We start from the raw sequence: 23,072 nt of genomic DNA on the forward strand, positions 1-23,072 counted from the left end.
AAGCTAGCCTTTAAAACAAAACAGTATGTAAAAATTCAGCTTCAATGGGAATAGTGCCAGGAGAGAGGTTCTTGTCAGCACTAGCCTTCTGGAAGCACCATTCCTTTCGGTGTCAAAACTTGTGCAAGTACACTGGCAGGTGCCCTGTGCCGAGTGAAGTGGTTACCTGCCCCATCTCCCAGGACAGGACTGCCTGGGGTGAGCCTTCCTCAGGGAAAGAAGGGGATTGACCCTGCACCTCTTTTACATGATGAATGAGTTCATGTACTCCTTCTTCCCAGGGTGAAAAAGAGGAGGGAGATACAAGACTGAAAAGCAAAAGACTGTTGAAAGAAAATATGTGCCTGTAACACCATAAACGGCACACTCAGACTACTCGGTGACTGCTCTATGATTTTTAACGGTAAAGGACAAAACAGGACAATCTTAGGCGTCAGGTATTTGTGATAGCTTGGGAGACAATCCTCGCGTCAGATCCCTTTTTGTTCATCAGAATGAAAGGCCAATTTCATGAAAGTGCTTCCAAAAAGCATCAATGAAGGTGTGAAAATCAAACATGGAGGAATTTATGAGCTGTTATGCAAATCTTGTTCCACTGAAGTTTTACTATACTTTTCCAGCTTTGCAATGAAAATCAGAGATCAGGTCTCTGCTTTTTCATGACCTTTCTTTCTGTCTCTACCTTGTTCTCACACAGGTACACACACCCCCACACCCACCCCCCATGCTCACGTATAGAATTGGTCTTTGCTCCACTGACTTTGTTACAATATCCCATACCCTTGTTGCTCCAACTTCAGGGCTTGTCTTGACTTCTCTGAAGTCTCCAATTTAAAGCCTGCTGTCATTAAATTATAGCTATCCTTGCATCCTCTGATCTTTAGATGACTTCTTTTCTTCAGAACATTTCTTTGCTTGTTTGTTGGTTTGTTTTTTTTTTCCAAAAAACAGACAAAACCACTCCCGGATGCAGACACAAAAATACTTGGTTTTTGGTTTGAGTCTTTTTTACACAACAGTAAAAAATCTTTCCATAACATTATCTGCTTAGTGAAAAAACAATTTTTTTAATAAATCTGAAGAAGGTTTCTTTAAAAAACTTCAGCCAGTTCCAGTTCCTGTATAGGCAGTCCTTCCCTTGCTCTGAGTCATTATACCTAAAACAGGACCCAGCTGGATAAGATTACTTGTGCTCATGCCTGTCCTTGGCCAGACAGAAACCCAAATGTGATACCTACTTACTTTACCAATACCTGACTGGAGGAAGAATTACTACCATGCTGGTGGCAGTCGGGAACTGCATGGTCTAGTGAGGACCAAACCAAATCTTAAGGCCCAAATCAATATTTTCAGCACCTTCCCTTCTCTTTGCAGGTTCAAAATAAAAAGTAAAACATATTGCCATTTGTAGTGCCATCAGCGGTCTGCAGATACAAACGCAATGCCCCCTCTCTGTCCCTGGCTGTCTTCCCGCCCCTGACAATCTGTGCTGTGCCCTGCAGGCTGTTCGACACCCGGTACAGCATACAGAGGAACGGGCAGCTCCTGACCATTTTGAGCGTGGAGGACAGTGATGATGGGGTGTACTGCTGCACGGCGGATAATGGGGTTGGAGCGGCCGCGCAGAGCTGTGGGGCTCTCCAAGTGAAAATGCGTAAGTGGGAACGTTATTTCTTCCTGACACCATGTAAGCGTGTAATTGAGAGCCTGAGCAGAACCCCAGGTGTGGCCCCCAGTGGTCTGTGTTCAGGGCAGACCCATGTTCCTGTGGGGCTGAGACATGGCATATTGGATCATACCTTAACTAAAAGCAGTTGTGATTATTCACTTTGAATAACACACACTTGTGCTAGGATCAGAGGAACTGTTTGCATAGCAGAGGATAAAAACCGATGCTTTGAAGAATGCCCTTTGTACAAGACTTTGTAAAAGCAGCACAATTGGATAGATTAGACCTCCGTAGCAATACTGCATAAAACCCTTGTGAATTTTAAACATAAGATTTCACTAATCAGATTTATGCCTGAGGATGGCAAAAGGAAGTAAATGCTGTTCAAATGATCTTAATAGCAGTCTTGAAAGGTCTGGAGCACCACTGTGTAAATCTCACCATCCCACGTGGAAGACAGAGGACTAGTTCTTGCAAAGGGCTATATGCATGCTGAGCTTGGTGAAGCTGAAGTCACATGGCTGCAGTTATTTACACAAACACTTAAAAGGGCAGCTAAGATATATCCTGGCTAAAGCATCTGTTTGTAAGAAAGGATTTGTTTGTGCTAATGAGCAGACCTCCAGGTCTGGTTATTCTGGGGCTCTCCAACACCCCAGTCCCCTGCAGGTGGGGGCCAGGAGGTGATGTTCTCTGAAGGTCGTTTTTCTGCTGGTTCAAGGGAGGCAAAACTTTAGATCTCCCAAAACACTGAGATGAAGATCTTTTTTACTGCCAAGTAAGATGATCTTACTCTTTTATTCAAAGTAAGCTAAGCCATGTTTTTCTTTGGCTTAAATGAATTTAAATTTGTCCCATATTAACTTTAAGGGAGTTTGTTTTTTTCTTTAAGGATCCTTTCTCCTTTTTACTAACATAGTTATAAATCCTTCAATTAGGGACATTAATTGAGTTTACATGCCCCTCTTGTTGAGCTAGAGACAAGCCTGAGTTAAAACAGTTTCCAAACCAATTCACTCCAGATCTGAGCTTTCACACAAGACACTGTTTATGCCGTGAAGAATGTCAAAACCTGGAATGCAAACATTCTTCAATATTGGAAATATTCTTATCTGGATTTGGATTTTAGCCCAGGCCCTAATTCAAATGACTGTCAAACTCCACTCCTAAAAAACAAATAACGCATGCAAGTTAGCTGCTTTTGCATCCGTAAACTGAAACTCCGAATGCTGTGTTTAAGAAAGTTTTTTCTTTCCAAGGCAGCTCATGACCTACTAAGACCGCTCTATCTTCCAGAAATGTACAGAAAAAGAAGCAGAGATTTTATTGTAATTTCTGAACTTGTCCTGTTCTAGTATCTTTTAGCTTCGGTTCAACTTTAATTTTTGACTTTTAAAATTATAGGACCCAAAATAACCCGACCACCTATAAATGTGGAAATAATAGAAGGGTTAAAGGCTGTTCTTCCATGCACTACAATGGGGAATCCAAAACCTTCTGTTTCATGGATCAAAGGAGAAACAGTTGTAAAGGTGAGTAGAGAATGAAAATTAAGTAATGCTAACTACTCACTAAAGGTATGTGTTAAAATATTGGTATCAATTACAGCATTTGTAAATTCTAGTTGCTAGGAAGCGTTTGGAAAATCCAGGGCTCATCTCATAAATATCTGCATCTGTAATAATTCTGCCTATAAACCAAACATTCTCTGTGTATCTGTATTTTATATTATATATATTTATTACTACTAAGCGTGGCCAAATGCTGCTGAAGGCACTTGTGAGTGTTCTCATAAATAAGAGCTACTGAGCTGCTTAGCTAAGATTCAGGGCTCTTTTGAAGCTGTAATTCACCGATCTGCAAAAAGAGGGATGGGTGAGTGTGTCATGACAATGCTGGGTAGGAAGAGCTGGCCCCAAATCCTTCAGTTGTAGGACAACACAAATAATTTTCATGCGTGTAAGCCCAATCTTTGCAAGCGGATATTTGGTGCTGCTTGTGTGCAGCCCGCACGTAGACCCCTCACCTTGATCCCTCCTTCCTCCGGTAGGAGAACGCTCGCATTGCTGTCCTTGATTCGGGGAATTTAAGGATCCACAACGTTCAGAGAGAAGATGCAGGACAATATCGATGTGTAGCCAAGAACAGCCTGGGCACAGCCTATTCGAAACCCGCAATGGTGGTAGTGGAAGGTGAGTCACCCTTGCACTGGGCTCCAGCTCCATGTGCCAGCTCCTCGTGCATAGCTGGTTAACTTGAATTAACCTGAAGTATCATATTGACGTTGACAAAAACATCCTAAGGGGTGACCCAAAAACCAGAATAAGGAAAGGAAAGGAAAGGAAAGGAAAGCAGAGTGAGAAACAGAAAAAGTTTGTCCACGCCTGCTCCTGTTGCTGGGTGATGGTGAAAGAGACAATCTGTGGCGGGTCCTTGTCCACGCTGCTGTGGTTCTGGTGGGATATTTGTCTAAGTAAGGACTCCCAACTATGTTTTTCCTTCTGACTGGTGGTTTCCAAGTCCCACCAGACCCGTGGTGGGATACATACACTATGGCTTGTGGAGATGGTCATGTAGAAAACTGATGGCCCTGGAAACTCACTGCAAAGAGCCTGATCAGAGAGAGCTGCAGCTGCAGACTGAAGCATTTTGCAGCATTATGTGTATGTCCTTCTCCTTTTCCTCTGATTTTCCATCTGAATTGGTTGATTCTTCAGGTAAACAGAGCTTTTCTCTTTGAAGACTTGAACATTTTCTGTCAGCTAAACCAAATATTGGATTGATTTTTCAGTTTCTGGTCTTTATGTGCTCAGTGTCCATCTTTTATTTACAGAAAGTGTTTGCTTTGTGGTATAAATCATCACCAGTTTCAGCGTGCTGAGACCAGTGAACTGCAGGGGAACCCAAATGTAGGCAATGAAGCATTCAGTGTTCCTGAATCCTATAAGAGAAGTTGGGTTAAGCAAGATTTTGTGGCATGGGAGGAGGGATAACTGACTCAGCAGACGAAATAATTTTTATTTCTTATTCAGAATGACTATACTGTAGAAAGTGGAGAAAGGTCTCCATTTGCCTAGTAAGCTTCAAAAGATTGTTGCAGGTTATGCTTGGCCTGGGACTATCAGAAGTTACTTAGGGTGCAATCCCATTTCTAAGATGACCATTGACTTTCTTCTGGGAGCAAAATCAGGTGTATTAGATCCAACTACAAATTATTGTAGGTCTGCTGTTTCCCTAAAAAATGCATTTATTTTTCAGTTTGTTTTTTTTTTTTTTTAATATTTACACGTACAGACTTCAAGTATGTTAGAAATTCCTTAAATAGCTTTAAAACAGGAAGGCAGCTATTCCTAATCTAGATTCAGAGCTGTACTTCTCCTGAGCTAAAAGCAATGGGGCGCACTGAAGACACTTGGATCTGGCTGTGAACAGCTTGGGTCCTGGGTTTTGGTTTGGTCCCATCATTGAGACAGTGGCCAAAGGCTTGTCAAGAATTAACTGTGGATGGCAAAAACTTGGTGCCATGCATATAAACCCCCACTCCATGCTGAAGAGCCTCAGGCACTGGGATTTTATTGCTTCAGATCTACCAGTTAGAGAATTAGGGAATCTAAAAGCGGGCTGGAACCACACCAAAATCCAGGCTGCTAAGGTTGATATCTTGTTTTGTCCCTTTCTCCAGAATTATGCAGCTGCCTTCTTAATTGAAGGAATGGCAGAATAATCCACAAATATCCTACTTGCAAAGGAGAGCCTGTGCGTGCTCTTTTTAAAATGAGGAAGATTAGTTCTTAATTAATCAATGAGAGCTCAGTGCTCCCACACAAACTATCCTCTCATGTTCCATTCATGTGTTGGGTGAACAAAGCAATGCTGTTCTCCAGGCTCGCCTTGGTTTCTCTGGTAGGGCACCCATATAATATACTTCATTTCAGGCTGCCACCCAAACTAGACTGATGCATATTTGTTTTACTTTTTTGGCTTCCAAAACCCAAAGGTAATAATCTTGACTGCAGCTTGCTGTGTATACAGATCCCCTCCTCTCTCAGTATTTTAGATTATTCTCATGGATATTTAGCATACATACACATATGCACATACCTGTGTATGCACGCAGGTATGCACACACACATGCATCCCCTTCACGCACCTCTTTTATCATTATTTTTAGTATTCCTCCCCTCCTACCTCTCCTACCCTTAGTATCAGCATTTTAAAATAACGCCAAATAAATAATAATCTAAAATTACTCGATGCAGGAAAATCACACTTCAGTCAGTCTCCTTTGAGCATTTGCTATGTTCAGAAAACTTATGAAAATATGCTGTTTGTTGCTTCTTTGTAATAACACTACAATATTTTTTCTTAAATCTTGGTGCTACCATTCACTGGAGTTACCACCCTGCATAGTGTGGCTTAATATTAAAATAAAATGACTAAGCATGGCTGGTTAACTATGAATATTCAATCCCAAAGCAAACGCCCATTCAAAGAGCAGTGCAAATATTTATGCCTAGCTAAATCTAGATCAGGCGGGTCTTGATTTCTGAAAGAGGTTTCTAATTTTCTGTTGTGAGCTTCCATTTTAACAGGTTCAGCATTAGTCCTGCAGTTAATTTCAGGCATTGTTCAAAGTCCGGAGTTGTCTAACTTCTTGAAAGATTGACCGTCTGCCTCCTGCATGAAGTCAGGCTCCTTAATACATGTAAGGTGAGGCAAATGCTTGAAGCTCAGCCCAGAAACTACAGCAAGTCTCAAATACGTAAAATTATCTATGCTAGATCCACTAATTTAAACTGATGATAATCTTGGCCCAAGTGTTTACATCACTGAGGTGTCTTACAGTCCTACTTCCTGTCTGGTTTCAGTGGTTCAGGGTAAAACAGTTTGAAAAATGCAGCTATTTTGATTTTCCAAATATTTTTTCTCTGTTCCTTGTAGGCTTTCCTCAACATTTATAATACTGGGCTCTATTTGTTACTTTTAAAGCACAGCTTTAATATTTTAAAGCTTTACTATTTTTAAAGCAAAGTCAAAATAATTGGAGCAATGATTTTAGATGAATATTCAGGTGCATTTCTTGTCAGGAAAAAGACAGCAGTGGAGACCTTAGTGGAACTGATTTTTTCAGTTGTTCCTGCTTTTCGTCACTGAATGGGGGGAAGGAGATAAGGATCCTCTGGGTGCTGCCCCCTGCATGGTCTCTAGCCAGCGCAGCCTGCTTCCTCTCCCGGGGCACATTTCAGGTACCGGAGTTCAGTGGACTCAAATCAGTTAATAAGCTTTAGTGTCCAGAACTGTGTCAGCATTTTAATTAAAAGGGTTGAAAAAACCTTGTCCTTTTGGACTGTGTTTTTCCCCAAGTTTGGGGCAAACCCACTTTAAGGAGATTTGCTCCTTAAAAGGCATAATCCATTAGGGGTGGAAACATGATCATAACGGACCTCACTGCTGGGTCTGTGGGAAGAGCCGGGATCTTCGTCGGGATCTGTGCTGAACCCACAGACAGCACTGCCTTCACTGAAAGACTGCCTGGAGTGTCTAAGAAGGAGAAACAGAGCATGGGGCACCCCCTTGATTTGACACCAGGGAGCGGGCACAGGAGGTGAGGGACAGAGAAGGGACACAAGAGGCAAGTATTAGCCAAGGAAGCCAAGTGAGCAACCGTGCAAGGTAGATAGCCCTCCTGCTGAAGGAGGATTGCACACTATTTTTATGATCCTGGTGTGTCCCGTAGCAATAAAATGACACATGCCTCTGGTTTAGCTCTGAGGGGACACCTTGGAGGAGCAGGGCTGATTCTTTCCAACATGTGCTGGGGTCACTATGAAGTGGTCCTCCACCAGCGTGCTGGTTTCCAACTGTGCGGAAGCTGCATGGGTGTACTGAGTCGGCTTTTCCCCATTTGGTTCCTTTGTCAAATTAGTTACAGCCCATGCAACTTATGGAAAAAAGGACTAGTAGAAGTACTGGTGTGAGGCAGAAGTGCAATAGGCAGAAACAAGCCTTCTCCATACCACTCTGCAAAGCAAAAAAAACGGGTAATGATCACTTTGCTGGTTCTGTTAAAATTAGTGTGTGAGGATGACTTCCTGTTGCTCATGAACATCCAGAGATGGCTACAGGAGGTAACATGTGCATTGAGATAAAGGAACAATATTATAATCTTAGCTGTTTGCCAAGAAATGTGTTTTTGATTTCCTGGGGGCAACATTTCTGACCTGAAGTTTTGTATTCATTTTTTATCATCTTAAGCATTTTGCTAACTAGCTGTTTAATTGCTACACTATCAGTTTTGATAATGAAAACTTCTGCTAACCCTAGAAGAGAAGAGCATTTATATAGTCAGTAAAGAAGTACCTTGCCAAAAGATTTATGCAAATTTCTTGTTGACTGTTGCACTGATGCCCAAAGTGAATCTGTGGCTGACAGGTTCCTGGATGAATCCAGGATTCGGGACTATGGTAGAATAGAAACATTTGCATGCTTACGTGATCTGTAGTTCACACAGACGTCTGAAGGCTAAAGTTTATTGACAAGACGTTAGCTGAGATGGCTAAGATGTTCCAGTTTTACCTGAAGATCACTCCTTTGGAAATAAATAGGAGACCAACTATTGCCTTCAGTAATGTTGAGAGTTGTCCTCAAGTGCAGAAATTCCCATTGATGTCAGTGAAAATTGAGGGCAAGATAGAGACTTTTAGGCTGTGCCAATAATGCATTTCTTGGCCCTTGTCTGAGCATTTGAAATCTGTAGGGTTTGCATGATAGGCAGCATTATTGAGACATTCTGTTTTTTCCTTCATGCGTTGGACAGCTCTTTATGTAAGATAGGCTGTAGAACAGGAGGAATTTCGGTTTTCATTGCTATTTGCAGTGACATTGATCCAGTCCATTAATAGGACCAGTTCAGAAAAAGCAATGCAAGGGCTTATAAGGTTCAGCTTCTGGGCCTGCTGCCTAAAACTGTACACCCTCTGCAGTCCCTATGGCTTGACATGTGTAACAATTATATTCTCCATACCCATTATGTATAAATTGTATGACATTGAAAGAATAAATTTAAAGCCACAAGCTCTTGCCTGGTAAGAGGCATGGGCATATTCCTGTTATAAGCGTGCTTGTCATTCAGACACAGAGAGAAGCTGTCTGGTAGGTTTTTTTTTTAATGTGTGAAATAAATTCCACTGGATGGTTTTGCTTTAATCTCTTGCTATCTTTTTCAGATATGGTGCTTATAATCAATACTCAAAGTATATACAATTCCTGAATCAAATAAGAAGCGTCTATTGCAAAACAGCAGTAAAACAATACATTTTGCGATGACTTACAGGCTTGATCGCCTGACCTGGGCTCTGCGTTCTGGCAGAGTTTTTTGCTCTGTTTTGGAAAATGTTTCCTTCTCTCCTTAGGGGAAGGAAAGTACCACTTTATGAATTGGTAGAATGGGCTCCTGTCCTATATATTCTTCATTCTTCAAAATAAAAAAGTCACAAAAGAAATTGAAAAGTTGACTGTGAATTGCTTACAGTTTAGAAGTAACAGCTGTTTATAGATGAGGCATAAAGCTATAAACCATATGTTTCTTTATCAGCCTAATTTATAACTTCAACTATGGAAAGAGCATTTTCTGGAAATGAATGGAGTTATTGCCATTAAAATGTACAAAGGATTGTGGTGGATTAGGCACTAACACAACTGAGGGTAGAATAATCTTCTGAGATGTACCCTTCCATTCCAAAGAAGCACGTGCATGGACATCCTCTGCTGTAGGAAGAGAGTCTGAATTGCCTACTGTGCTTTTTAGTCTTGCATGCTGGAACTTTGTGTGCAGAATTCCTGAAAAAAAGGGTTTTTTTCCCCTGAAGATGAAGAACCTTCCTGTTGTGCCTTTCGAGGTGTTGCACACAGCTAGCGAAACCTCTGATGTTCCCAGTTTGCCCAGTGATGCATTTTTAATGTTGAATAAGGAAAAAAGGCCATAAATACATGGACTGTAATGTAAAAGGAAAGAGTACACAGACGGTCCTGTTGGTTGTGTACTGAATTAGATGCACCTCCATCTCGTGGGTTACATGAAGTTGAGATCGATCTCCAGCCTGTGGCACCAGAGAGTTGTGGAATTCAGGAGTTTTGGAGTATTCTGTGCAATAAGGTTTAGTTTTGAAGTCATCGCTGTACAAAGGCATGTCTAGAAATTAGCAATCATAAATCTGTCAGGAAACAAACTAACAGACAAATTAGCTAGGACAAATGCTGGAAGATCCAGTGTGCTCATCAAGAAACTAACTAGATTGTCCACGGATTTAATAATATTTTTGGATTATATCTTCTCTGCAGTTTCCAATGGGCTGAATGGGGGCATTGGTTGCGGGCTGCTGATCCTTTATCCAGGCAGTTTCATTCATCCCTCTGTCAAAGTATTCCTGCTCCACTTCCTCCTGTGCTACTATGTGACAGCACGCGAAGTAAACAAAACAAAACAAGGGTAGAAGCAATGCTCCTCACGCTCCCCTGACTTAAACGTTGTTTGTTTTTGCATTCCAACCCTGGCAGATAGAAGTCTTTTCCTGCCCACAGTTTATTGCTTATTGCTAGCTACTAAAATAATACCCTGCCACAGGCCACAAAAATGTTCCCCTATAAGCCACTTGTGAGAACCGCCTTATCCTTAAAAATAGGAAGGTCTTCCTTGGAGAATCATCCCTTCAGAGCGAAGGATCTGCCAGGACGTGGGTAGATTCAGTATAGATTTTGTGATTTTTTTTTTTTTTTGAAACAATTTTGTCTAATTCTTGGAGGCAGTGAGGGGACAGCAGACTAGATGACAATAGAAAAGTGTCCTGGCTATTTAGTTAACAATGCCCACAAAGTGTAAGGCACTAACTTCCTTCAGCTGTTTTGTGGACTTCTTATGTAGTCTTAAGACAAATCTGCATCACAGATAAATCAAAAGACAAGAAAGCCACACCATAGCTCTAGTAACAAGAATGAAAGTATATATTTAGTCCAGCTAATCTATCAATTTGGATGGACCACATTCCAGAGATGGGCCCTATTTCAAATGAAAACTGACTCCAGATGTGCCATCCAGAAAGTTTTCTACAGTTTTGTGTCAACACTTCTGTACTTGGTGTAGACGAAATAGGAAGGGGAGGTACTAAAAGACCACCAAAGCAGCCAGTCAGCACTGTTACCCTGACTCTTGCCGCCTTGCCCATGGATCAGCTATCAATGTGAAATCTGAATTTTTATCTGTGCCATCTTCTGAGGCAGTATGTTTTGAGTGAGATGGATTGCCAAATAACAGACTGACAAAGAAGTTTGCAGTTTTGCATTTAGGTGCTGGGCGAAATTTCCTCAGGGAAATTCTGATACCGACTATGAGGTAGAGTGTTTGGCTCTGCTGTGAGCAGAGGCAGAAATCCTGGGAAAGGATTGCTTTCCCTGTCCACGGTGATGCTGGTGTACGTACCGGCAGGCAGTGTCCTATGGCAGTAAATGGTGAATACTGAAGTATGCTGTTAAAAATTGCAAAGGGTTTGGGGGGAGGGAGCATTGCAGGGAAAGAAAATAGTACTGAGCTTGCCTGTAATTACACCAAAGTAATTGACTGGCCTCTGAGGGGTGGCATGGGCATAACTGAAAGCCCAGAATACCTCATTAAATCTCCTCCTACCTACTGCATTCACCATAGTCATCGCGAGGTTCTCAGATGCTGCAGATACGACTAAAGCCCTAATTACAGGGTAACAGGGCAAGCCGCAGGGGAAAGAAAACAGCCCCAGACCTTCACCAAATGCACAAACAAGCGTGAGCTATTCAGTTTATTCCTGAGGCATGAGGTGCACACTGCCTTCGAGTAATTTCTCGCAGGGTGGCCTCCTGCACTGAGGAGCTGCAAAGCAGGCCTCCTGAGAGCATGAGGTTTCTGACAAGCAATTCTTCTTTAATGGGCATTTGAGCCTGCTATTTGCTTTTGCAAAAAAAATTTCCCCTAAAAAAGAGTTTGGAAGGGCACTTAAAAAATATATGAATTTCTCACATCATTGCATGAATTGTGGTTTTAAAAAAAAAATAGATATTGCGGACAAAATCCCTCTGGCTTGTAGCTAGGAAGCATGTGTTTCCTGGACAACAACAAAGAGAGTCGAGGATAGAGAATATCCATAGCTGTCAGATAAAGGGGGCCAGAGCAAACTGGCCGTGGACAACTATCCTGAAGTGACTGGCTTTTCACACTGAGAAACCAAGATAGAGCTGTGGCTGAAGATACAGAAAGGAGGGTTTTGAAGGCAACCTGGAAATTTTATAGAATTGATTTAAAAGTCCAAGTTTGGTAAGTGTCTGTGGACCGATACCATTTTTCTCAGGCTGACGGTTCTGTCTTTCAAGGACCTCCTTCCATGTTTCTCATTCAAGTAGCCTTGGTGAAAGTAAAGCCCTGCTCTTGTTTTCCACTGTAACTGACTCTTCCAAACTGTACAACTCTAGATTTTGCTTCTAGCACTCCCGCCAGTTCTAGTGTCACATAATATTTCTAGGCTGTGTGTGCCTATACAGTGGAACACAAAGTGTCTGCTGTTGTGCTGCTTTGTATAGGAATGGTCCCCTCATTTCTCTGAAATTGAATGCAGCCCCAGGCAGGCCCTCACAAAAAGGATATCTCGAACTAGGAGTTGAGAATAGGGAACGAAGATGGATCTCTGTGTTAGGAGCGACTAGCAGAGTTTTCAGCGTTGAAAACCAAGCATGCATGGTGGATAATGTGAGCAGGGAACAGGCTACTTGCTATCACCCCAAAATGAGAAACATCCTAGCAGCTACTGCTAGCAGCACTTTAAAATAGATGAAAGGAAGCCTTTTCACATGGCATGTAATTAAATTTATGGCACTGCTGTTACCCATGGGTAGAGTCCAGATGTCAGGATGCTGCAGGGCTTATCTCAGTTTTGGGTATCCCAGTGATTCCCATAATTGCCTGCTCCATTCCTGAGAGTGGGAGAGAGGGAGACTTGTGTGCAGCTGTGGAGATTTCAGTATGCGCAGGCAAACTGGCAGCCTTGGCAGCGGTTCTGGTGGGTCGTGATTACGACTGGAATGAGCAAGAGTTGCTCTTTGACTCAGGAGGCTGGGAACTTCTTTTCCAGTTTCACATGCAGTAGCGGGTAATGGCAGAGTTAAATGGCACACGGTCTGTCTCTGTACCGTAGAAAAGCCAGTGCATGGGGAGGTTTAAAAGGGTCTTTCCTTCAAAGAAACCAAACACATACATAAGACCAGTACTGACATGAAAAGAATTTCCTTATTCATTTCCTTGGGAAGTAATTTGAACACGTTATCCTCGCTTGTCCTTGAATCTGGTGTTTGCTCTGTATATAGAAATGAACATTTGTACAGAACAGGTTTTATATAGTTACACAGGATATAAGCTATCTATTTACATTTTACTCCTGGTTATTATAGCTTTGCATTTTTGCAGGGTCTGCTTTTAGGATTCCAGAGACATCTACATGCGATGCAGTGACTTTCACAGCTGAGAAGTTCCTGTGCTGGCTGGTGCATTTAACATTATATGAGTCCTTCTGCTGATGCAAATTGTCCTACCACCCATAAATCTTGGAGCTCACTCTAGAATAAGGTTACTTTGAAAAGCTATTGCCTTGCTAAGAAAAACTTGCTTTGATATTAGACACCAGAGCTTAGAGTCTGAAGGCATATGCTTCAGGATGGAGATGTGGTTTCCTCCATCTCCCTTCCACGCAGGTCTTGAATCATCCCTGCCTTCCATCTCACAGCCTCAGGGTCCAGACTGAGTGTCTATGTATTGCTGTGCTGTCTGGCCTGTGCTGCATGAGGTGTCAGAACTACTGCAAGCCCCAAACCTCCCAGATCATGTATCAGGAACCAGAAGAGCTTGGAGATTTTGAGATCTTGTACAAAATGCTGATATTTCAAATGCATTGTGGGGGTTCTCCTCCCAGATTACCATGATAACCAGGTGAGGAGCAGGCAGAGGATGAAGTACTGCTTGCTTACAGTGCTTCCGCAGCTTGTTCTTCTGGGGTCCCCACCTAATAGTCCTGTTCCTTGAGAAATAATACAGTGGTTGTGTGCATTTCCTACTGCATTTGTACATTTTTTTCTTTTGATAATCTGTATACACGTGGTTCTCTGGCAATAAGCATTTTTGGATGGGGATTAAATAAAAATAGAGAAGCAATTTGATAGAGATAAGTGGAAGTGTCTCATATCAGCTTTGCCTGTGGCATTTTGCTCCTCTTTGTGATTACTTGGTAGGCTTGCAAAAAGATAAATATTGCAGTTTTGATAAGAATTACTCAGAGATCAAAGTGAAACTGACCTTGCAGTTATCTCAGGATTTAATTATTAACCCAGCAGTTTTGGAAGCGGGTGGGAGGGTGGCAGCACGCCTTTAGCAGTGGCAAATGTACAATGCGAGCCTTTCCCATACGGAGGCGTGTGGTGAGCCATGCGCGGAGCCCCTTGCTGCCGCTGCAAAAGGAATTGCTGACCATGCTTACTGAAGAATTTGTTTGTTCTCCGAGTTGGGATTTGGTCCTGTCATGTCAGCTGCGGAGACTGTGCCTCGCTTGTTCAGGCCTGGCTCTTGGCATGCAATTAGCTGCTGCACACAGCTCAGCATGGCTCTCTCTGCGACCATGAGCATGATGTGCAGCCTGTTCTCAGCCCTGGTATTTCAAGAACTGTTGGGATCTTGCACAGATTAATTTGAAATGTCAGAAAACACAAATACTGTGCCTTTCTATGTGTTTATAAACGTATTTGTCAGACCTCCCCTCATCTGTCACCAGTGGGAAGGAAATGATAGCCCCTCTGCTTGTTACGTCTCCTTGACTGTCTGGTTTAGACTTGTCAGGAGTGAATGGATGTGAGATGAATGAATCTGAATGGGTATTTAGACGACTGGACTTCTCACTGGCAAAAGACTGAAAACACATTGGCACAAGTTTATGGTTCTTCAGAGCATATAGATGGCAAGCATAAATGATTTTTTACGGATTAGTAAGCAAAGTCCAAGCCCAGAGAACTCCTCTGTAGAGAAGGAGTCATTTCAATCTGTCATGCTTGAGGTACGAAAGAGCTATGGGAACATCGGCGAACGTGAACAAAAAAATGCCTGCAGTTTAGCTCCTAAATGCTTACACATGAATAGTACGCAGCGCAAAGGCTTTGCCAGTGTATTTATATCAGAATGTTTCCGAGGCGATGTGTAGCCTACCAATTCCCCCAGCAGCGTAGACACGTCGGTTCTCAACACAGCACCAGCTGTACCAGAGGAAAAGGCCTTTTGCACATAGGAGTTGCCTTTACCCACCGTGTTTTGCAGCTTAGCTGGAAAAAATTTTAAGCGTAAGACCTGGCTGTAATCACCCAAAAGGCCATTTTTCATGATAAAAGCAAAACAATTGGGGAAAGTGGAGCAGGTTGAGATATCAGATCTGGCAGTATGGGCAGGCCAGGTCTGGCTCACGTGTTAGACCAGGCTCAGACTGCGGCGGGAAGGGAGCGTGCACCCACTGTCGTCAGGTGATTGCTAACACAGGTTTAGCTCTTGGTGGCCTTATCTCGGTTTGGACTATCAGGTATGCTTTACAGTATGCCAGGACTAGCAACAAATGCTTGGATGTGAATATGTGCGGATGTTGACAGGCTGGGTTAATTCACATACATTGGCAAATGTTGCTTGTGTTCTCTGAAAGTTGAGGTTCACCAAAGCCAGTGGAGGCTCTGGGAAAAAACCCACCCCACCCCCCAAACCCAGTGCTGGACTGGGCCTGGTGCATCAAAGCCAGCGTTAAGGCTCGTGAAACCCTGGCTAAATGGGATGTCCTCCTGCAGCGGGGCTGGGCGCGTGGGGGTTTCCCGTGAGCTCTGGGCATCACTTCGTCCTTTCCCAAAAGCAGCATCATGGCCCCAGGCCACCCAGGCTGCTGCCTGAATGTGAGTGGCCCAATCCAGCCTGCTTTAACAAAAAAACAGGCCTTACCCAGTCAGGAGGCAGGCATCTGCCAGGACTGCAGGATCGGGCCCCAAACCCTGGAAATGAAACACAGCTCAGTCAAAGGCGACGGGAAAACAAAGTCACCTGGAAAGAGTTAGCCGTGCAACCCAGGGGCTTGGGGGGGACCCTTCTTTAATCTTTTTATAGTATAAAAATTTCGTGACTGAATTAAAGCCCTACTGTTTGGACTGGATGATGTTACCTAATTCTCAGAAACGAGAGCAGCTGGCCGCAGCGCAGATACCTCCTAGCAAGCCCTGCAGTGCATAGCACATCATTTAGCAGGGCTGTAAAAGAAAGGACATTTATTAGGGGGCTTGGGAGTGAAACTTAACATGCTGGCTTGGCTTTTAGCTGGCCGGATTTCATTTCCAGCTCCTCTGTTTTATTTTCCACTTAAATAAATAAATAAATGAAGCCCTGTTCGCCTGCCTTCCCTAACTGCTTTTTGGCATGCCTTTGGGTAAATCCTGTGCTGAGAGCCTGGGGGGGTCTTGACGTGTATGTTGTTAACCTTGTGGTGATGTAGCTAAACAGGCAAAGGTCCTGTCAAAATCCACTTTTGCGAGGATCTGGAAAAGGAGGGCAAGTAACAGAGGTGTTAAAAATTGCCTGATTGTTAGGAATTTTCACTCCAAGGCAAAATGAAAACAAACCCACCAAATAATGTGAATTTTACAAACATTTATTGCCATTTCCTGTTCCTTCCTCTTCCTGCCTTTCACCCGCCTCTCCTCACCAGTTGCTTAGGTTGGCACCCTCAGGGCCGCCATTTCTTCCTCGTCTTTGCCTCTTTTCTTTCTTTGTGTAATATGGTGGGGGAAAAAAAAAGTCATAGTTTTGGGGGCTGGGTTTCTCCGTTTAGCTACAGGACAGATTTCCTTGCTGATGTGGTTGCCAAAATGGACCTCGAGCTCATCCTGGTGTCTTGCCCCACTTTGCACTGGTGGAAGGTGACACTGGCTGCTCTCACACAACCCTGGCTTTCCCACAGCACTCGAGCCTGCTGGCAATGGCAGTGTGTCAATCATCCACCCATAGATGATGGGGCTCAGAAATAGCTGAGGCTATTTTTTTTATTGCTGTTTCCCAAAGCGATGAAGAACACTTTGGAAAATGTGTCCCTGGATGTGCCAGTCAGCGGCGCTCCAAAGCTCTTCGGGACCTGGGGAGTCCAGCTCTTGTCCCATGGAATTTCTCACTTAAAAATAAAATAATGTAAAAGACCAACAGGTTATTCCATTCACAGTATCTAGAGCTAAGTACGTAAGTTAAATAGCTGAACTTTAAGTAAAATACTTTTAAAAAGCATTCAAATATAAGTACTTGAAATGATAAAATATTAAATCTGTAACTTCAATTTTGAAAGTCCTGGAAATGCACACAGTGGCACTGGGGGTAGGAGGAGCTTCCATTCTTCTACACTTTGAAAATCAGCTTATAGGCCCACCTTTATTTAGCCATTCTTCCCTGTGCTAGATAATACACCTGCAATACTTTCCACAAGAAACATGTGAATGCTTAGCAGCTGTGGCTGGATTTTTTACCCCTGTAGTTGGTGCTTTAGGCTTGAATGGCCTGACTCTTTGCCTTCCCTATGCTGGCGGACGAGTGCTCACGCCAGCAGTGTGCTGGGCTTCTAAAGCAAGTGCTGCAATCAGTGCTGGTGGGGGGATCGCAGGGAAGGGGATGCAGCTTTCTGGCCTCCCCGCGGGCACAGTGCATGAGCTGGACCAGCCACCAGGCTCGCTGTGGCTTTGCTTCCTGCCTGTGCATCTGCCATCATTTTCGAAGCGCGCCTTTTTTTCTCCTGACTGACAGCTCCTTGCCGATTTTTGAAGAGCAGCCGGTACAGAGCAGGGCATACGTGCCTGTGTCTGGCACTGGCAATCAGGGTACTGTTAATTCATCACTTCAGTATTAATTAAGGTGGGCAGGATCCAAGCAGCAGAGTTGTCAGGCGGGCAGGGTCCCAGCAGCACACTGAGAAACCAACAGCAGCATGAGAAAAGCACTAAGGGCTGGCTCTGGGAGCAAACGTGCTAGCTTCAGCGGGAGCCATGTGCACTTAACTGCTGCCAGGGGACAGGCCCAGAAGTTTAGTATTTCTCCGAATGAAGTATAAAAGTAATTATGAGCTTGGCCTGGGGCGCTTGGGGCTGAATTCGTAACCATCTGGTGTTAATGGCCTGAAGTGAAACTCCAGGCAAAGATTTCATTTCGCTTATTATTCATCAGGAAAGTCCCTGGCCAGCGATTGCAGCTTTCCTCGTTAGTGGTGGAGCTTCATACCTGCTGCCTCGCTGAGGGGCAGGGGCGATGCAGCAGTCCTGATGCTGCTCTGCTTTGGCTTTAAGCAAGTGGCACGGAGTGTTGACAGTGAGGGACTGCTTGGAGACAGTAGAGGAATTAAGAAGCTGAATATAATACATATCCTCCCACTCTTTTCACTTCACTGACATTAAATTTAATCTTCCTAAAAATCCCTGCCAGGAGCCTGTTGAATGGCTGTGCTCCTAAGACAAAAAAGTTTCTATGCTGAAATGTACTCCTAGTGTTGCCTATCCATGAGCAAAAGCTGGTTTTGGGCTCTTTGTTGACACAAATCTCAGCCCCTGCCCAGGCCAAGATTGAGTGGAAGGACTATGTGGAAAGCATATACTTTTTTTATTCCAACTGAAATTTTGGAGATGAAGCCTTCACATCCCAAATGACAGATGTTCAGTTCTGAAGGGTCTGTCATTGGTCTCCTACGTGCTCTGCATTGGAGGTCTCCATCCGGGATCAATCAGTGGCCAGTGCCAAGAGGTGCATCAGGGAAACAGAGACAAAGAAGACCATGACATGATCAGATATGTTGGTAAGGGGAACCAGACAGGTAGCCAAAGTGGCAAACAAGATATCAGGCTTGTTTGAGACCTCCAAGACAAACTCCCCTGCTTACTAAAATTTCTGATGGAGACTTTTAGTCATTGCTGTGCGGCACAGAAGGTAGAGAGCGAGCATTACTCACTAAGCATGAGAAATTGGAGTAAGAAATGGCATAGAACTATTCAGCCTGCTTCTGCATAGACATTCAGGCATCTCCATTAAATATTTTGGGTCAAATCTCAAATGTTCCACATGGGAAATGTCTCTCTTTTCTGCTTTCCTCTATGTGGTCCAAGTACAGCAGCTGAAATACAGCTTGTGAAGGCCATCAGACTTGTGTTTCTGGATTGAAATAAGTTTTCAGCAAAAACACTTCAGTTTTTCTTTTTGCCAAAAAAAAAAAAAAATTTCTCGGGGCAGGGAGGCGCTTATCTTGCTTAACTTGAAACTGTCCAGTAACCATATTGCCACAAAAGAAACAAGAGCAGTAGAGATGAAAAGTCACTTTAAAAACCTACTTTCCCCCTGCAATCCTAGCCTCCCAACGTCTTTGCCAGCCATTCCCCCATAACTTGATGTTAGACTCTCTCCCCTTAGGGCAGGTTGTTGTGACATGGAAAATGTTGGGGTTTGTGGCTCTCCATGTAAGTCCTAATCACTGCGATCACACTGAGGAGCCTATCTGACTCTCAACCTTCACGGTACGTGACCGCACTGGTGGTCTCCCTTGATGGTTTTGAACAAGTTTTGCATGAGGTCACTCTTGGCAGGGCAGCATGGTAACCTGCTGCATATTTGCTGTAAGCTGTCCCATCTGCACGCTACTGATGAGTTTGCCCTTGTTTTTTTGCACGTTACCTCCTCTGAGGTGTTGAATTCAGACAATGTAGAAATTTCCAGAGGTGAAATTTCGGTCTGTAAGGTGCAGAACATAACCGCGCCGATCACTTTCTTTCTCCTCCTTGTCCCTCTCCCAAGACTGTCGCTCACCGGGAAGCCTATGCTATGTTCTGCTTTTGTTCATGGGGCCGTGGCTTATTTCAAGACCTGTTGGGGAGGAAGCATCCCCACACAGCACAGCCTCAGCTTTACATCACCATTCAACTAGCATCTTTGTCTTCTCCTGCAGTTTTTGCCAGAATCCTGAAGGCTCCCGAATCCCAAAATATCACCTTCGGGTCTGTGGTGACGTTGCGGTGCGCGGCAACCGGCCTTCCAGTCCCCACCATCACCTGGCTGGAAAATGGGAAAGCTGTAAGTGCCTCTTTTTTCATGCTTTTGGCCCTGGAGGGCAGCTAGCAGCCGGAAGCACAGCCCAGGGATTAAAATGCGGGGCTGGGAGCCAGTGCCCGTGGTTTCTATTCCTGCTTTACTTAGTGCCTCGCTGTGCAATCAAGTTGAGCCCGCCTTGCCTCCCTGCTGCAGTTTTCTCCTCTGCAAAACACTCTCCGCCTTCTCCAGGGTGTTGCATGAGTTAATTTGTTAGGCTCTGGAAAGCCCGAGATGAGGGATACTTTAGATGCTTACAACCTTTCTCCGAGCTAGGGTTTCTAGGACTTCATTGTGGTTTTAAGTATTTCTGCAGCCACCTTTCCTCTCCTTTCTCCTAATGTGGTAACAATAACATGGCAAAATTGCTTATTTGACAAAATAACACAAACCGAAGTAGTTGGGTAGAGCAAACTGTCTTGAGGCAAAATACCTGTGGGACAGCATGTATGCACAGCATGTTTGCAGATGAATAGATCTGAAATCTTCTAGACTGACCTAGGTGACGCGCTGAAGTATGTCACCAATCTATTCATGGCTATAAGCACATCCTCAAGAAAGGCACACCCTCTTCAGTGGCAGGCACCAAGAGATGCAAATCCACTGCTTCTCACAGGAAATTGTTCCATGGTCTAATTATACTGACCATTTAAAATAGATGCCTGCTTTGAAATTGTCTGGCTTTCATGTCCGTGTGTAGGCTATTGCAACTCCTTCCCTTCAGCTGAACTGAAGAGCCACTTGACACCCGATATTGCCTCCCCGGGAGTGAGCGGTGCACCACAGTCACAGCAGCTCTGCAGCCTGAGCCTGCCGTGGGTTACCTCCAGTCTTCACACAGTTATGGTGGACATGTTTTATACTCTCTGTGGTCTTCCAACAGCTTTTTTAAGGATGTAAGCCTCAGGGCGTGATGCTGTGGAGGCAGGTGGAGCAGCCACTGCGTGCAGGTGGGCAATTTGCCTCTGCTCTTTCTCACTGACCCCCTGTAAACCCCAAGTCCTTCTGGCCACCGGCTGGCTATGGCCATTCCTGTGGACCTGCTTGTCCAACAGGACCAATAAATCCTCTTGCTCCAGTTCCTTGCTTCAGGAGGCTATCTCCATCCTGGTCTGTATCCCCTCTTTCCATGTATTAAAATATGTTATTAAGGAGCCTGGGCTACTCTGCAAGCTGTCTTGCCTTCCTAATGTCCTCTAAACCTTATTGTGTCCTCCAGTCTGATTAGGGCTAATTTTCTATATTCCCTTGGGGTCACTAGGGAGAACAGCAAAGGGAGCAGATTAGCCTCTACAGAGCCCCATGGGTCCTTGCTAGTTTCTGGCAATAATTATTTTGAGACTACTGCAGGTGTTCATTCAAGACTTCTTCCCGATTGGGGAAGAAACCTTTCGGGGGGGGCCTGGGGTCCCTGACAAGGGCAGAGTATTTCCAGAGCACACACCTATGCTCTGCCAAGTTCCCACCGGTGCGTCGGTCCTGCAGAGAGCTGTGTGTGAGATGATGCTCAGCCCCTGCCCAGAGCCACTGCCTGGCTGGTCAGATCTGCTCTGCCCCATTCCTGTCTGCAAAGCAAAGCCCAGTCCCAGGAGGGTATGGTCTTCCAGACTGCCTAATTTCAAATATGGCAAGGAGACCTTAACGAGAACCCGTCTCTGGGAAAGTCAGGCCAGGAAATTTGGTGGACTGGAACGCGTGCATTTGAGGGCTGGCTCACGAGCGAGCAATGGTGAGTCACTTGAAGACGCAATGTGCTTGCGGCATTACGGTCTGTGCACGCCGACCTGTAATTGTTCTGAGGTTTAAAGACTGGGACTCTGCTGAGGTTATTGAGCTGCCTTTGAAGAGAAGAACGGAAACTCCTCTGTGCAGCAGCTGCCTTGCCTACCTAAACAGAAACATAATTCCTTTTCCTCCCGCTATGCACTGCGGGTCATCATGGACCTTAAACTGTAGTTTTCAGCACCTCAAAGAATGAGTGAGCCAGGTATGAAGATGTGATGAGGTCTCTGCTTTGGTTGTGGCTGAGGTGGCATTTTAAAGGCTAAAAAAAGACTTGCTGGAAACAAAATCTCAGGAAACGTGTTTGAAAAGGGAAGGGAATCAATTAACATGAGGGAATGGCTTGAGGTTCCCAGTAGAGAAAACAACTGCTGGCCAGTGTGGAAGTCCTAGGCACAACTACCTGACACTTTCACCTGTGATTTTCCACAGTGCATGTGACCACACATACTGCTCGTACTGCTTGCAGCTACCTGAGCACCCTTTTCCTTCTGTGGCCCAAGCCGGGAGGAGCAATCCTGGCCCTCTGTGCTCACCAGGCACAGTCCAGTGCTGCCGGGAGGAGAGCTGACAGGTCAGGGTACGCCTGAGGCCTGAGTGGTGAGGAGGGAGAGAGGACTGGATCAGCACAAGCAGCTCAGGGCAAGCGGCCACCTCTCCCGGGTGGATGCTGGGAGGCAGGGGCAGCCTGTAAAGAAATTCCTCCTTTCCACCAGGAAGGTCCCAGCAGTGTCTTAGTGCTGAGTCGTTTCTGGGGAGAAAAAAAAATCTAAAAATAAATCTGACCAGCACTGTAACAAAAGAGAAACTTGTGAAAAAATATGCCCTGAGCTCCCATCCACCTGAACTTTCTTCACAGCATAAGGCCAAAAAATATCCCTGGTCCCTGCATTTGCACAGTGACCAGCATACCACCCATCCCTGATGCAATACTTACAATAACTGTGTTAGTCTGGTTATTTAGTGATTTCTTCCCATGCACATTCCCTCACCACAACTCCAACTTGAACTTGAGTGAGGCAAAACAAATACATTATTTTCAGCATTATCTTTTCAGAGAAAAAACAATCTGCTTACTGAAGATGTGATACAACACTGACGCATCCCTTCTTGCTTTTTCAATTATCACTGTGAATACCTTTGGGAGCAGACACAGATCCCATTGAAATTATGTTTCTACTAACTTCCAGGGAGGTCAGATTGATCTCTCTAATCTCTGAGACACACGCGTAGGTAGAGTGTTTTTCTGGGATAGATCCAGGGAGACATCTCTCCCTGTCCTTAGGGCCAGGTTGCACCAGTGGGATCCACGGGCAATCACATCTCGCTTGAATTACACTTGATGCTTCCTATCAGTATGAAGGGTAGAGCAGGCAATGCTGCTCCTTCCTACTGCCTTTGCAAGGTGGAGTCTCGGTGTACCATGTCATTCTA

General features: G+C 44.4%; 1 protein-coding gene across 4 annotated transcripts in view; it reads left to right on the forward strand.

Annotated features, from left to right (window-relative positions):
* The window catches only part of MUSK (muscle associated receptor tyrosine kinase), a 53,910-nt gene that overhangs the window by 6,176 nt on the left and 24,662 nt on the right, over nucleotides 1-23,072 (forward strand). For 3 of the 4 annotated variants that reach the window (XM_075136370.1, XM_075136371.1, XM_075136373.1), the window contains exons 3-6: nucleotides 1,503-1,654; nucleotides 3,074-3,201; nucleotides 3,720-3,861; nucleotides 19,717-19,841. In XM_075136370.1, the coding sequence (XP_074992471.1) occupies nucleotides 1,503-1,654; nucleotides 3,074-3,201; nucleotides 3,720-3,861; nucleotides 19,717-19,841 (547 nt within the window). Of the gene's footprint in view, nucleotides 1-1,502; nucleotides 1,655-3,073; nucleotides 3,202-3,719; nucleotides 3,866-11,444; nucleotides 11,471-19,716; nucleotides 19,842-23,072 lie in introns of all 4 variants that reach the window. The other variant, XM_075136372.1, reaches the window with a different exon arrangement.

This window comes from Calonectris borealis, chromosome Z, assembly GCF_964195595.1.
Source record: "Calonectris borealis chromosome Z, bCalBor7.hap1.2, whole genome shotgun sequence".
NCBI lineage: Eukaryota > Metazoa > Chordata > Aves > Procellariiformes > Procellariidae > Calonectris > Calonectris borealis.